We start from the raw sequence: 15000 nt of genomic DNA, 5'->3' as shown, positions 1-15000 counted from the left end.
AATTTAATGTAACTATTTTGTTTGTTTGATTGCTGAGCTACATAAAAAGTAGCCAACTGAAATGCAATGTTTTATTAAAATGGATCAGACTTTTAAAATGTAAATACTGTCACTTGAGGGCAATGCAGAAGAAATTGGTGACCAAATCAAGCTGCAGATCGACTAGTATTCCACTTTGAACATGCACTCGTGTTGTAAATGGGATTATTTATGTTTTAACTGCAGTAAGTTCATTATGAAATGTTAGAAAATGATACTGCATCATTACTTAATATGATTTAAAGCAACGTTTTCTAGTTATTTTTTAAATATTCAAATTTCTAGTTGTTTTTTTTAAAGTAATAGGGTTTGTTATATTTACTTTCGGTTTTCAATCAAGTTTGGTTTTTGGCTCTTTATAAGAAAATGTTTGGGCACCCCTTATTTAAAGCGAGACATTTACATAATTAAGTTTAGAATTGGTAAGATTGATTTTTTACATTTATTTTTTTACATATTAGAATTTTATAAAATGTCATGTTTACATATGCATTTCATTAAATATGCACTCATTTCTAGCACAAAAAAACTGAACATTGAATAGAGGCAGGTTAAAAAAAACGTGTTTAATTGTCAAAAGGTTTTCAATAGTCTCTTTTTTTAATCACTCCATAATTCAGAAAATGCTGCAATCTAAAAAATACTAAAGCAAGACATTTACATATTTACATATGTAAGGGCAAAGAGAAAATTATTTTCTCTTTGCCCTTTCTAGACTTAAAAAAATCAGAATTTTGGATGAAGGCAGGTTCAAATATTCTTGTTTAATTTGGCATATTTGAGTCAAAGGTTTTTATTAATCTTTTTTTATCACTCCATAATTCAGAAAATACTGAAATCTATAAAATACTAAAGCAAGACATTTACATATTTACATATATAATTGCTAAGATAGTTTTTTGTATTATGAGTTTTCTGAAATGTTAAGTTTAAATATGCAAACAGTGCATTATTTCATTAAATTTGCACTTATTTCTAGCACAAAAAAAACTGAAATTTGGATGAAGGCAGGTTCAAATATTCTTGTTTAATTTTGCATATTTGAGTCAAAGGTTTTTATTAATCTTTTTTTATGATATGTTATGTTTAAATATGCAAATAATGCATTGTTTTATTAAATATGCACTCATTTCTTGCACAAAAAATCTGAACTTTGGATGAACGCAGGTTCAAAGGTTCTTGTTGAATTTTTTTGCCCTACTTGAGTCAAATGTATACTCTAATCTCTTTTTTATCGCTCCATAATTCAGAAAATATTGCAATCTAGAAAATACTAAAGCAAGACATTCACATATTTACATATACAATTGCTAAGTTTAAATATGCAAATGCTACATTATTTCATTAAATATGCACTAATGTCTTGCACAAAAAATCTGAACATTGAATGAGAGCGGGTTCAAATATTCTTGATAAATTTTTTGCATATTTGGGTAAAAAGATTCCCCTAATCTCCTTTATATCACTCCATAATTCAGAAAATACTGTAATCTAGAAATTACTAAAGCAAGACATTTACATATTTACATATACAATTGCTAAGATTGTTTTTTGTATTATGAGTTTTCTGAAATGTTAGGTTTAAATATGCAAATAATGCATTGTTTTATTAAATATGCACTCATTTCTAAAAATCTGAACTTTGGATGAATTCAAATATTCTTGTTTCTTTTTTGCCATATTTGAGTCAAATGTTTTCACTAATTTCTTTTTATCACTCCATAATTCAGAAAATAGTGTAATCAAGAAAATATGAAAGTAAATGTAATTTCATTGTAGAATAAAATGTTGTATATAATCGGACAAGTTATGTACTATATGAACATATCACTGTGTAAAAAACATCAAAATATATAGATCTGAATCAAACGATCAAGTCTGGTGTTTCTAAGTGTGGCTGAAATTGAGATTTATGGCTCAGTGAAGGGGAAAATATGCATTTTGCTTAAATATATTAAAAATCTACAAACACAAATTAATCAACTCTGACAAAAGATACTCTTAAAAGTTTATTGTAAGTGTACATTTTCTTTCCATTACACTGAAATATCACTTTATAAAAAGCCAAAAGCCCAAAATCTCAAAACTGATAGCTACATGAAAAACAGTATTTATGTTTTCATAATTGTGTGCATTTTTTTTTCAGGTGACCACCAGACAAACGTCTCATTTACCTAAATATCCAGATCAGAAGCCCTCTGAGAAGAAGAGTAAAGGGTAATTTTAGGCCACTGAAATGTTTCTGTAATACTTGTAAGTATGGTGGTTGAGAGAGCTCAAAAGTGCTGCACAGCAAAAAATATTGTGTTTTGTCTCTTTTCTAGTCCAAATATCAAAAAATTATTAAATCAATAAGTATTATGTCAACAAGGATAAAATATTGTCTTGTTTTAAGAAATAATGTGCCAAAATAAGTGAGTTTTTCATTAAAACAATAAGCTATTAATGGATTGGAGTAAGAAAAATAATCAACATAGGCTCATTCTGAAAACATAGCCCTATTTAAATTTTTGGAGATCATGAATTATTTACCCAGAAGTACGTATGGCTGCATTTCGTCTTTAAAATGAATGCTACGGGACGGTATAATGCTGTTCCTTTTCACGCTTACCAGCTGAACGCTTACCTCTGTATGGACGGCTTTTATACTGTTACCAGTTTGTCCAGTAGCTTGCCGTGCAAATCTGTGGACTTGAGATGCAGAGAGGAGTTGACCGCGATGACGGGGTTCGAGTCCGGCGAAGAACAGTTCCAGAAAGCAGGCAAGACAAAAACAAATGGAAAAAATAAAATAAAGACGTAAATAACAGTGTGAGAATGCAGTAAAATCTGAAAACGGGGTAAAAATCAGGCGAGGGCTTTTCTTTATCTGGATTGCATTTCAAAACTGTCGGTTGGGTTTAGGGAAGTGGGTGGACGCTCGTTAATTGGTGCTTTTGAAAATCAGTTGGGTTTAGGGAAGGAGGGAGGACGGGTCAGTCAGTCATTCAGTCAGTCAACAGCGGCCTCTGGTGGATTTACGTGAGAAGAGCAGGCGCGAATGGCACTTGTGAGAAAAATTTGAGATCTCAAGCGTACACGGCGGCCTCTGGTGGATTTATAAAAAAAAGTTGCAAAAAAAAAAACGTAGCTCCTGGGACGTATTTGCCGCTCTCCAGAAATGTATATAGGGCTACGTTTTCAGAATGAGCCTGGGTTCAAAGTAATCTTATGTCAACATGTAAAATATGACTATTTTGTTTACTCCATTGGCAGAGTATTTCGGTTGTTTTAAAGAAAAACTCACTAATTTTGGCATATTATTTCTTAAAACAAGACTATGTCTTTTGCTTTTCTAGAAAATTCTTCTTGATTTAAGACTCTATAGATATTTGGACTACAAACAAGACAAAAAATCTAAGTAAGAAAGCATTTTGTTCATACAAATTGTCATGCAAAATATCATGCAACTGCACTGTTTGCAGTTTGCAAGTAAGTGGAAAACTTAACAGTTACATTTTCCATAACGCTAAAAAATGTTTGACTTCAAAACATTAAACATGTGACATGTTTAATCAAAATGATCACAATGTTGGCGCCAATAGCCTAGTGGTTAAATGCGCCGACATATGCTTTCCAATATGCTCTCAATGCTTTCCGGTCTGTCCTTCACCGTCCTATGACATTACAGGTAAAAACCCCTAAAAAATAATTATAAAAAAAGATCACAAAAACACTGGAAATAGCACAGAACCACAACAGAAGAGTGTCGAGAGACCCCAAAAAGTGACAAACCCAGCAGCTTCTTGTTTAGAGCTTGTTTTTGCATGTGTTGGGAGAATTTGCATGTGTGTGTGTGTTGTTAAATTGATGAAGATGTTTTCACAGTTCGTTTGTGTTTTTCTTTTTGCATATTTTTTCTATTTGCAGTGCAAATTGAGCACTCTCGGCCACAGTTAAGAGTTAAAAGTGCAGTATGTAAGTTTGACACCCAGTGGTTGAACCAGGTATTGCATTTCTAGATCAAAATAAATGCAAGCGCAGGTTGCCAGATTGAGGACCAAAAGGAGCGAGTCTGACAATCGAGCCTAAAGGCTGATTTCAATTGGGTTCTATATAAAAGCAACGGCTGATGGAAGGAATATTTTCCATATTAAATGGAGTTTTCGTTCTGACCAACTCCTCGAATTGATATTTTAGAAACGGCTTCTGTTTCTTGCAGCTGAACAAGATAAAACTGACAATGATCACCTCAGGTACACCTCATGTGCTTTATTCAGTGTTAAATGCTAATAATGTGACTTTGAATGACATTTTACATTACATTTATTGCCATACTACTGAAAGCAGCAGCAGATAGTTCACCTCAGAGCTTGAAAATATAATAAACTGTTTGAAATTGAACCTTAGAACTTTAAACTCAAAATCAACATATATGAGTGACTGAGCGTGTACGTTTAATAATGTTAAAGAGGCTTTATATGTATTAGTTAGATTATAAACCTTACCATTTCCTGAGTGAGTGCATATTCTGTGCTTCTGAATGGCTGTATTTACATCTCTGTCGTGTTTCGTCTGGTGCAAATTACTTATCACTGCAAATCTTATCACGTCGCGAGTTTTGACACGGGGTTACAATGTAACCTGCTCAAATAATGTTTACGTTCGTAATATTTATATTATTTGCTAATTAATAACCTCATGTGGAACTCTGAATCCGCGACTGATTTTGGAGTCTGCCACTGTCCACCGGAGGTCACATTTCAGTCACAGACACATACTTTGTGAGCCTTCATGACTGAATAAATGTAATATGCAGTTTTCCACCAAGGCAACCTGGGGTGCTGAAACATAATTGGGTAAACTGGCATTGGGCTAGTTAAAGGGACCAAAACAAATTTAGCGTTCCGGCATGGAAAACACAATTTCAAAGCAGAATATCTGACTTCAGGATTGTTGTGCAGATAAACAAGAATGTTCACTTAGCATGTTTCTGAAATATCTGCAAACATATTATGGTATTTTTATGCTTTAGAAGAGTCAAAAAGCATACATACTGCACCTTTAAGAGTAATTAATTGTTTCCTTCAATTTTTCTTTCTGTCTTTTTTACAGTTGTGGTCAAACTCAGAGTGCTTGTGCTTTTGAGAAGGATAGAGATGCTGTAGATGATTCTGTGATCATCAGAGGAGCGTATGAGTCTTTAATCTTTCTCAGGCACCTCAGGATCAGAGAACTCAAGGTAGAAACTGGCAAAATCTGGTTTTTGGTTTTTGCCTTTACAAAAGCACTAGAAAATAAGCAGAGTATTACTCTTTTGGGGGAACACTTTATTTTAAGGTGTCCATTGTTAGGTGTCTACTATAGTAATTACAATTAACATAGCATTATTGTGTGCAACTAACTGTACAGTAAGTGCACAAAATAGTTTAATATTACCTGCAATTAAATGATATGAAGAGTTTAGACGCAAAAACCTTTAAAAGCCATTAATTATTTTCTTCTAAAATGAGCATTTTTCTTCGACTCCTGTGTGTAGGCTCAGTAATTTTACTTTTATTGTGACAAATAAGTTATTTTCATTGCCTTTAAAGTGAATTAACTGAACATAAATATTGGAGGCTGAGAAAAATGTTCATTTTAGGAGAACATTTCAGATGGCATTTGTTTTTTTTTTTTGTTGTTTTTTTTGCATCTGAACTCTTCATATAGTTACATAAATAGAAGCACACCTTAAAATAAAGTGTAGCTGAAATGTATTATGGTAATACCATGCTTATTGAGCATCTATCATGCAATTACAGAACATGAGTTTTGGTAACAGTACCATGCCATTCTAATGGTATATTTTTATAGTAATTTTATTATTATTATCCTTATTATTATTAGGGGGGACATGGTGGCTCAGTGGTTAGCAGCACTATCGCCTCACAGTCCCGGCTGGGTCAGTTGGCATTTCTGTGTGGAGTTTGCATGTTCTCCCCGTGTTGGCGTTGGTTTCCTCCGGGTGATCCGGTTTCCCCCTGAAGTCCAAAGACATGCGCTATAGGTGTATGGGTGTCCCAGTAATGTGTTGCAGCTGGAAGGGCATCCGCTGTGTAAAATATATGCTGGATAAATTGGCGGTTCATTGAATAAAGGGACTAAGCTGAAGGAAAATGAATGAATGAATGAATGAATGAATGAATGAATGAATTATTATTATTATTATTATTATTATTATTATTATTATTATTATTATTATTATTATTATTATTATTATTATTATTATTATATTGTTATTATTGTTGTTATTAATGTTAAAGATAAAATCTAAATGATTTAGAAGATATAAGTGATGCATTAGTCATAAAAAGTGTCTTGTAAGGCAGTATTCAGTTTGTCAAAAATAAATTAAAGATCCCCTATTATGGGTTTTTCAAAATGAGTTTTCATGCAGTGTGTAACACAGCTCTTAGTGGATGAAAACACCCAGCTGCAGTTTAAATCTAAAAGTGCAGCGTGTTTAAAACTATTGATTCTTTAATGAAATAGTTGACTCTGAGTCGAATAAATGAATCGTGTTGGGTTCGGATCTTTTGCCTAAACGCATCGATGTCGATATGGTACATCACCAAATATGAAGTGGCGGATCCGGTAAAAACGTGAACGCACTTTCCCTTCAGACACAAGCGCGAGCGCGGGGGATCACCGGACTGATCATAACGCGAAGATGACGATCACTGACAGATGGAGATTCAGCTGTGGTGAATAAAGGGTTAAAGTTCCTTTTCACATCAATACCAAAGTATAGCCAACATAGTGCTGTGTTTGTTCCTCCTTCTTTGTACACTGCAAAGAAGGATTCACCGACCGTTTGCTATTGAAGGAGCAGCAGAGACTATTATGTATGGGACTTTGACAGGGACTTTGTCAGTAACTGTTACAGTTCATATGGACCAGTTTCTTCTTCCTCCGGATCATAACTCGTAAGTGTCATTAAAATTGTTGCCTCGTTTTGTGTAGTTTGCAAAATATGTGTGTAATCGTGTGTTGTAAGTTGTAATCGCTCCGCACGGCTTGTAATCACGTATCTATTATAGATCAGTGCTTGTACTGTATCTCTCAGGTTAAATCTGTATGGCGCTGTTTACATATTGTGTCCAAAATCACGTTGAAAATGTGATGAATGCTTCTTCCTTTACCAATGTAAATGCGTTTGTGAGCTCGTCTTCCTCTTCCATTTGTCTTTGCTATGGCCACCATCAGCTGTTCCTCATACTTGCGGCGTGGTCAGTTTTCAAAATAGTTTAACTTTTGCCACTGTGTGGATTAATACTGAATGTGTGTCGTTATTACTTGGGGTTAGCATTAAGAGTAGAACAATATGCTGGTGTTTAACTGTGGTGAGCATTTCTCTCTGTCTTGCACTGAACGCAGTCAACCAATCACAACACCCTGAGTCATTGCACCAATCATAGCAGATTAGCCTCACGCATGGAGGGATTTGGGAACAAATTAATCGCTGAATGAACCATGGGAGTCGCTGGGATAATTAGGTAAAAATAAATGCATGTTATAAGACAATGAACACATTTCCCCCAAAACCAACATATGACCTTTTACAATGCATAATAGGGGCTCTTTAACGAGCTCAAAATGACTATTAATCTGAAGTTAATTGTATTTCCACTTGCATCTACAAAATTGAGTTTATATTATTGCACAATATGCTTCAGTGTACATTAAATACCGGGGTGTTTTGCATGGGACATTTCTGCTGGTATCTCATATAAATGTTCTTAAGGGTTTTCTGAATAAAATATGGTGTTTGCTTGCTTGTGTATAGCGTGTCTGTCTGAGCCTGCTGAATTACCTGCGCTCAGTGGAGAGGACTTTAGTGATGGACGGAACTGGTCTGGAGTCAGTCGGTGGAGATCTGCTCAGAAATATGGAGGAGACAGGCTGGATTTACGCTGTTAGGAAAGATGATGGCTCTACTGGAGCTCTCGGATCACATCAGTTCATCTACAACACTCCCGTTGACTATAAGGTACCACCCAGTGTTTTGGAAAATATTAAATGCATAGAAGTTGATTGATGAGCAGTGCTGGTGGATGATACATCTGATGAAATTACTGATTAGAAAGTAATTTCTTTTTTTATTTAAATAACTTTTCTAGTTTCTTTGTCTAAAAAGTAATTTAGTTACTTGAAGTGATACTACTTAAATCACTTTTAATCTTAATGCATAAGCAACAGAAATTAAACTCTTTTAATTCTTTAAAGCTGCAATATGTAAGTTTGACACCCCATGGTTGAACTAGGTATTGCATTCTTGGATCAAAACAAATATGCAGGTTGCCAGATTGACGACACCAACAAGGCTGATTTAAGTCATATTCTATATAAAAGCAACAGTATAATAGAAAGAATATTTTCTATATATTAGAAACGGCTTCTGCTTCTTGCTGCTGAACAAGAGAAAACTGACAATGATCACATTAGGTACACCTAATGTGCTTTATTGAGACTTTTATTGCCATACTACTGAAAGCAGCAGCAGATAGTTCACCTCAGATCTTGAACATAAAATAAACTGTTTGAAATTGAAGTTTAGAACTGTGACTCAATGCAAACAAACACATTTCAGTGATTCAGCATCTACATTTAATAATGTTGAAGAGGTTTAATAAGTATTAATTAGATTATAAACCTTACCATGTCGTTGGAGTGCAGTGAGTGCACAATTCTTTGCTTCTAAATGCCTGCATTTAAATTTCTGTCGTGTTGCGACTGCTGCAAACAGCCAAATTGCTTATCACTGCAAATCTTGTCATGTGGTGTGTTGTTAGGACACGGGGTTACAATGTAACCTGCTCACCTAATGTTCACCTTTGTAATGTTTATATTATTTGCTAATTAGTAACCTGATGTGGAACTCTGAATCTCATTTCGTAGTCTGCTACTGTCCACCGGAGGTCGCATTTCGGTCACGGTTGCATGCTTTGAGAGCCTTCCTGACTAAATGAATGAAATAAGCTGTTTTCCATCAAGGCAACCCGGGGTGCTGAAACATAATTGGCTAAAGTGGCATTTGGCAGGTTAAAAGAACCAAAACAAAGAAAGCGTTCCGGCACGGAAGGCCAAATTTCAAAGCAGAATATCTTCAGCATTGTTGTGCAGATAAACAAGAATGTTCACTTAGCATGTTTCTTAAATACCTGCAAACATATTATGGTATTTTTATGCATTAGAGGAGTCAAAAACTTACATTTAATTTGAGTCAAACTAATCTATTAATGGGCTTTCTCGTATCACAATGTCTTTAAAACTGATCGTATCAATCACATTGTGCATTCATCCTGATCATTTTTAATAAACATGTCACAAAAAAAATTAAAACACGTTTTTTAAGCTTTATTAAAGACATAACAATCAAGAAGTTTACCATTTAAGAATCCACTAAAGAAATAAAACACCACATGGATCAAAACTCAAATTAATTCAAAGTAAAAACACCATATTTTATACATGACTCAATTTTTGTTTACCATATATGAACTTGTTTTATTGAACCTTTTTTATATATGTAATATTAAATTCATCATTCGTTTTCTTTTCAGCTTCGTCCCTTTATTAATCAGGGGTCGCCACAGCGGAGTAAACCGCCAACTTATCCAGCAGATGTTTTACGTAGCGGATGCCCTTCTAGCTGCAACCCATTACTTGGAAACACCCATACATACTCTTACACACTACGGCCAATTTAGTTTACCCAGTTCACCACATGTTGTTGGACTGTGGGGGAAACTGGAGCACCTGGAGGAAACCCATGCCAATACGGGGAGAACATGCACAGAAATGCCAACTGACCAAGCCGAGGCTTGAACCAGCGACCTTCTTGCTGTGAGGTGACAGCACTACCCACTGCGCCACCCATTATATTATATATGTATGTACAATATATATAGATGTGTAATATATATATATATAAATTATATTTTATATAGTATATATATGTATATATATATATATGTATATATGTATGTAATATTATTGAAATTAGAAACTTATACCATATATCAGGGGTGCCCAAACTCGGTCCTGGTCCTGGAGGGTCGGTTTCCTGCAAAGTTTAGTTCCAATCCCAATAAGACACACCGTGGCTAGCTAATCAAGCTCTTACTAGGCCAGGGGTGTCCTAACTCGGTCCTAGAGGGCTGGTGTCCTGGAGAGTTAAGCTCCAACCCTAATCAAACACACCTGAACCAGCTAATCACGTTCCAACTAGATATACTAGAAACTTCCTGGCAGGTGTGTTGAGGCAAGTTGGAGCTAACCTCAGAAGGACACCGGCCCTCCAGGACCGAGTTGGGACACCCCATGTACTAGGCTTTCTAGAAACATCCTTGCGGGTGTGTTGAGGCAATTTGGAGCTAAAATCTGCAGGACACCAGGAGTTTGAGAACTCCTGCCGTATATGTTGTCTTTTATCAATGTCTGACTTAATTCATTTTTCTTAAACATATTCAATTGTCTTGAAATGTAACCTTATTTAGCTGAAAAAATTAAATTCAAATATATTTGTATAAGAAAAAATGTGTTACTCTTCTGAATTGATTTATCTAGAACTATACAGAATTGTACAGTACTTAAGGCAAGTACATTATAAGTAACTGTTTCTAAATGACCTAAAAATGAAAAGTACTCCCTTACATTGGTGGCTCAGTGGTTAGCACTGCAAGAAGGTTGCAAGAAGGTTGCTGTTTCGAGTGCCGGCTGGGTCAGTTGCAGTTTCTGTGTAGAGTTTGCATGTTCTCACCGTGTTGGCGTGAGTTTCCTCCGGGTGCTCCGGTTTCTCCCACAGTCCAAAAACATGCACTATAGGTGAATTGAATAAACTGAATTGGCTGTGTTACGATTTAATATGTTGTCTAGGTAGAGTAAACGTAACATTATTAGATTAGATAATAATATTATATATTAGATAAAATATAAGAATATTAGATTATTACTGGAGTAAATGGATGGAAAATACACAAGGACACGATCTTGACAATCAATTTGGTTATTCCTCTATGAGGAAAAGAGTGATAAAGCCAATAAAAGAGAGGCATATGTGTGCGCTTTTTACAATGCATAAAAAAGCAAACAGAAATATAATCAAATCAAAAGTTTCCGGGGAAAAGGAAACTAGAGTTGCGCCAAAGCAAAGAACTAGACAAAACCAAAAGCCACCTAAACTAGAACACAAGATCCCCTCTAAACTTACTAATGAAAATCAAAATGTGAAATAGAAACTGAAATCTTCAGCGTATGCACCGCCAATAACATAAACTCCCTGAAATAATAAACAAAAATACAAAAAGCGGCGCTCACCCACTTACTAGTGTCTTTGAACAATATACCTGTAAATACCTACAGGCAAAATGTATGTCTCGCCACTTAGTAACCTATTCCTTTTTCCCCAAAAAGGGATGATAAACTCTTTAACCATATTGAATTAATTTACATTTGTGTATAACTATTCAGAGACACGGAACAAGACATAAAGCATAATCAGAAGCGAGCATACACAGCACAAACCATCACATACGCACAGCACTCTGTCAAACAAGGCGTGCCGGTCAAATTTAAAGTCCGCGGAACGAAGCCCGATTGGTCCACGAGGAAACGCCCTAATGAGGAGTGACAGACTCGGGATCTAATCAGCAGGTACCTGGGAAAGAGAAAATAGCAGAACAAAAGGTCATAGGGCAAGACAAAGAGTGAATGACAAACAAGGAGAGCAAGAGCGAGGGGAGACAAGCAAAAACAGAGAGGGAGAAAGCACAAAAATACAAACTCCCATGGACCGTAAGAGGCTGTAGTGTATGAGTGTGTGTGTGTATGTGAGAGTGTAAGGGTGTTTCCCAGCACTGGGTTGCGGCTGGCAGGGCATCTGCTGCGTGAAACATATACCGGAATAGTTGTCGGTTCATTCCGCTGTGGCGACCACTGATGAATAAGGTAATAAGTCGAAGGAAAATGATTGAATAAGTAATTAAATGAGCCTCCCCCTCTTTTTTCCATGTTTTATTCTTGTTTTTTTTCTTTAAATTGAAAACAAAGATGTAAATATGATTGTGATGTATTATATTGTTGTCACATTTCTGTTGCATCTCAATAATAATAATAAAAACTTTCTGACTCACTACACACTTTATTTGTGGTCAATCTGTATTGTAGGTGCGCTGTGCTGAGTTTATGGAGTTTCCTGAAGTGGAAAACCTTCATGATTATTACAGCACAGACGGCAGATTCGTGCACACACAGGACCAGCGGGGTCTTTATATTGTCTATGATGTGGCTCTAAAGCAGTGGTTCCCAAACTGGGGGTCGCGACCCCTGCGGGGGTCGCAGAATAATTTCAAGGGGTCGTGAGAGTTATTTAAAAATTGTGTAATTTTCAGTGATTATAATAAATATTTTTCAGTATTACAAGTGAAAGCTAATATTTTCAGATTTTTAAAAAGATATTACTGATTCATAAAGTATTTAGGACACATTCAGGCAGAATGCATCTTTGTACTTGGAACGCAGCGCTCAGGAACAGTTTAAAACTGTTGTCATGTCAACTTGCCGCAGTACACAAAGCCTTCAACGCTTGCCCCGCCTTCGCGCTCTTCTTATTGGCCCACTGCTCTAAGAACTGAACACGAATGATTGGTTAAAATCAGCTGTCAATCACTCAGTCAACGCCTCCTGTCTTCAGATGACAGGAGCTACAACCGCGAAAATGTAAAGCGCTGAAGACGAGAGAATGAAAACAACACGGACAGATTTGTCTTAGAAACACCTAAAGCTACAAATATTGGCACATCTGATTACTGATCATGTGCTGAATGTTAATCCACCAGCTATACTTATTGAAGAGTGGATAAAAGACCTCCATTGGCTTCAAGTCTGCTATGAAAATAACTAGCATTCACTGTAAAGTCTGTGGGATATCTTTTGGGATATCCGTCCGTGTATCTTTTGGTCACTCAATTATGTTATAAAAATTTCTTTTCTTGTGATAACGGGATTTCATTGAGACATATTTTCCTCACGCATGCATATTTATTTTTTTGCTCGTTAGTTTTGATTAGTGTTGATTTTCAAATGCATTAAATGTGTTTATAAAACTTATAGTAACAGTGCGATAATTGGTGGGAGCCACTAAATTTTGGCTGGTGCGTCTACATTTTTAAAGTTAGAAGCACCAGTGTTACCAAGCAAAAATGTTAATTTCGAGCCCTGTAATCTATAGTAAATATAGTTAAAATATTGTGAACAGCTTAAAAAAAAGCTATTTTTATTGTTTGTATATGCTTTGGTAGTGGGGGGTCGCGAGTTCTTGACGATCTTACAATGGGGGTCGCGGGTTTAAAAGTTTGAGAACCACTGCTCTAAAGGACCTGGAGGAGCTGGAGCAAAATCTGCTGCTGAGCGCGTCTCATTTCATACTGAAGAGCACAGGTCAGATATTCTGGTGTCTTTTTTTTTATTTGGGGGGCCTGATTGTACCTTTTTTTACCAGATGAAATATAACAGAATCAGAATCAGAAGCTGTTGATCCACTGACAGACAGAGGTAGGCACAGAGAGCTGAGTTAATTTGGGCAGGAGAAGTTTTGGGATGATAGTGTTAAACGCCGAGCTGAAGTCAACAAACAAGATCCTCACATTGGTCCCTGGTCTGTCTAGGTGTTGCAGAACATAATGCAGTCCCATATTTACTGCATCATCCACAGACCTGTTTGCTCTGTACGCAAACTTTTATAAGAATGAGAAGTTTCAGCTTAAAACCTGTGCCTCACACAGGTGAGTGGGCTTGACAAACCACCCGAAGAAACACTTTTCTCTTTATATGCACCAGATACTTTACTTAAACTCCATCTAACAAGGAGTCAATAAGGAAAACATTTTTTACATGTGAATAAATCACAAATAATCTTGTTTCCTTTAACCTTAAATACCTCTTTTGCACAATATTGTTCTGTCTAACATAAAAGTGCTTAGGTTATGTGTATATTCAGTGTTAGGAAAAGTTACTTTTGAAAGTAATGCATTAAATTATTAAGTTACTCCCCCAAAAATCAACTGCACTTAGTTACTTTTTATGGTAAGTAATCCATTACATTATATTTGAGTTACTTTTGCCTTTTCCTTACCTGGATGAGGCTTCAATTCAATTCATCTTTATTTCTATAGCGCTTTTACAATGTAGATTGTGTCAAAGCAGCTTAAGATAGTAGTTCTATTAAGCTGAAATAGTGTCAGTCCAGTTTTCAGAGTTGAAGTTTAGTTCAGTTCAGTTCAGAGTGGTTTAATTTTCACTGCTGAAAGTCCAAATACTGATGAGCAAATCCATCGATGCGCAGCTCAACAAGTCCCAAACCAAGCAAGCCAGTGGCGACAGTGACGAGGAACAAACTTCACCAATTGATGAAAGTGAAAGAAAAAACCTCGAGAGAAACCAGGCTCAGTAAGGCACGATCATTTCTCCTCTGGCCAAACTTCCTGTGCAGAGCTGCAGTCATTCAGATGTCTTTCAGAACCTACAGGGTCTTCTTCTTCTTCTTCTTCTTTTTTTTTTTTTTTAAATGGAAGAGATCTACAATTAATAACACACTGTATAACCTAGGCCTATACAGGACAATGTTATCTTCTGAGAACTTCTTGACCCCAGAACTTATATGTATCTATATTTATACAGATTTTTGAAAGTTAAAAGCAACATGTAGATACTTTTGTACTTTTTGTCTGATTAGTTATGTGAAATCACAGTCCATTAAGAAAATCCTCTTGTCCTTTTCTTCCATGCGTTAAAAAAATACGTAAACACACTCTCTCATTGAGTGTATGATTCAATGCGCCTGTTTATTTTTAGTTCAGCAATTTTTTAAAAATCCTGAATAATTAAAATAAAAAGTAACTTGCATTACATTTCTTAAAAATCAACTTAAGTATTATCCTA

General features: G+C 35.7%; 1 protein-coding gene and 1 long non-coding RNA gene across 2 annotated transcripts in view; both read left to right on the top strand.

The window, feature by feature from the left end:
* Window positions 1-2260, top strand: part of LOC130244116 (putative uncharacterized protein C6orf183) — an 18937-nt gene extending 16677 nt beyond the window's left edge. The window contains exon 12 of the mRNA XM_056476401.1: window positions 2186-2260. Coding sequence (XP_056332376.1) covers window positions 2186-2260 — 75 coding nt within the window. The remainder of the gene's footprint in view (window positions 1-2185) is intronic.
* A 2881-nt stretch (window positions 2261-5141) lies between these two features.
* LOC130244246 (uncharacterized) lies at window positions 5142-12298 on the top strand. The gene is made up of 3 exons (XR_008839216.1): window positions 5142-5260; window positions 7847-8050; window positions 12229-12298. It is a non-coding gene; the product is annotated as an uncharacterized LOC130244246 (long non-coding RNA).
* Window positions 12299-15000: the final 2702 nt, after the last annotated feature.

The sequence above is a fragment of the Danio aesculapii genome, chromosome 17 (assembly GCF_903798145.1).
Source record: "Danio aesculapii chromosome 17, fDanAes4.1, whole genome shotgun sequence".
In the NCBI taxonomy this organism is placed as follows: Eukaryota; Metazoa; Chordata; class Actinopteri; order Cypriniformes; family Danionidae; genus Danio; species Danio aesculapii.
This window is presented reverse-complemented; position numbering and strand designations above follow the sequence as displayed.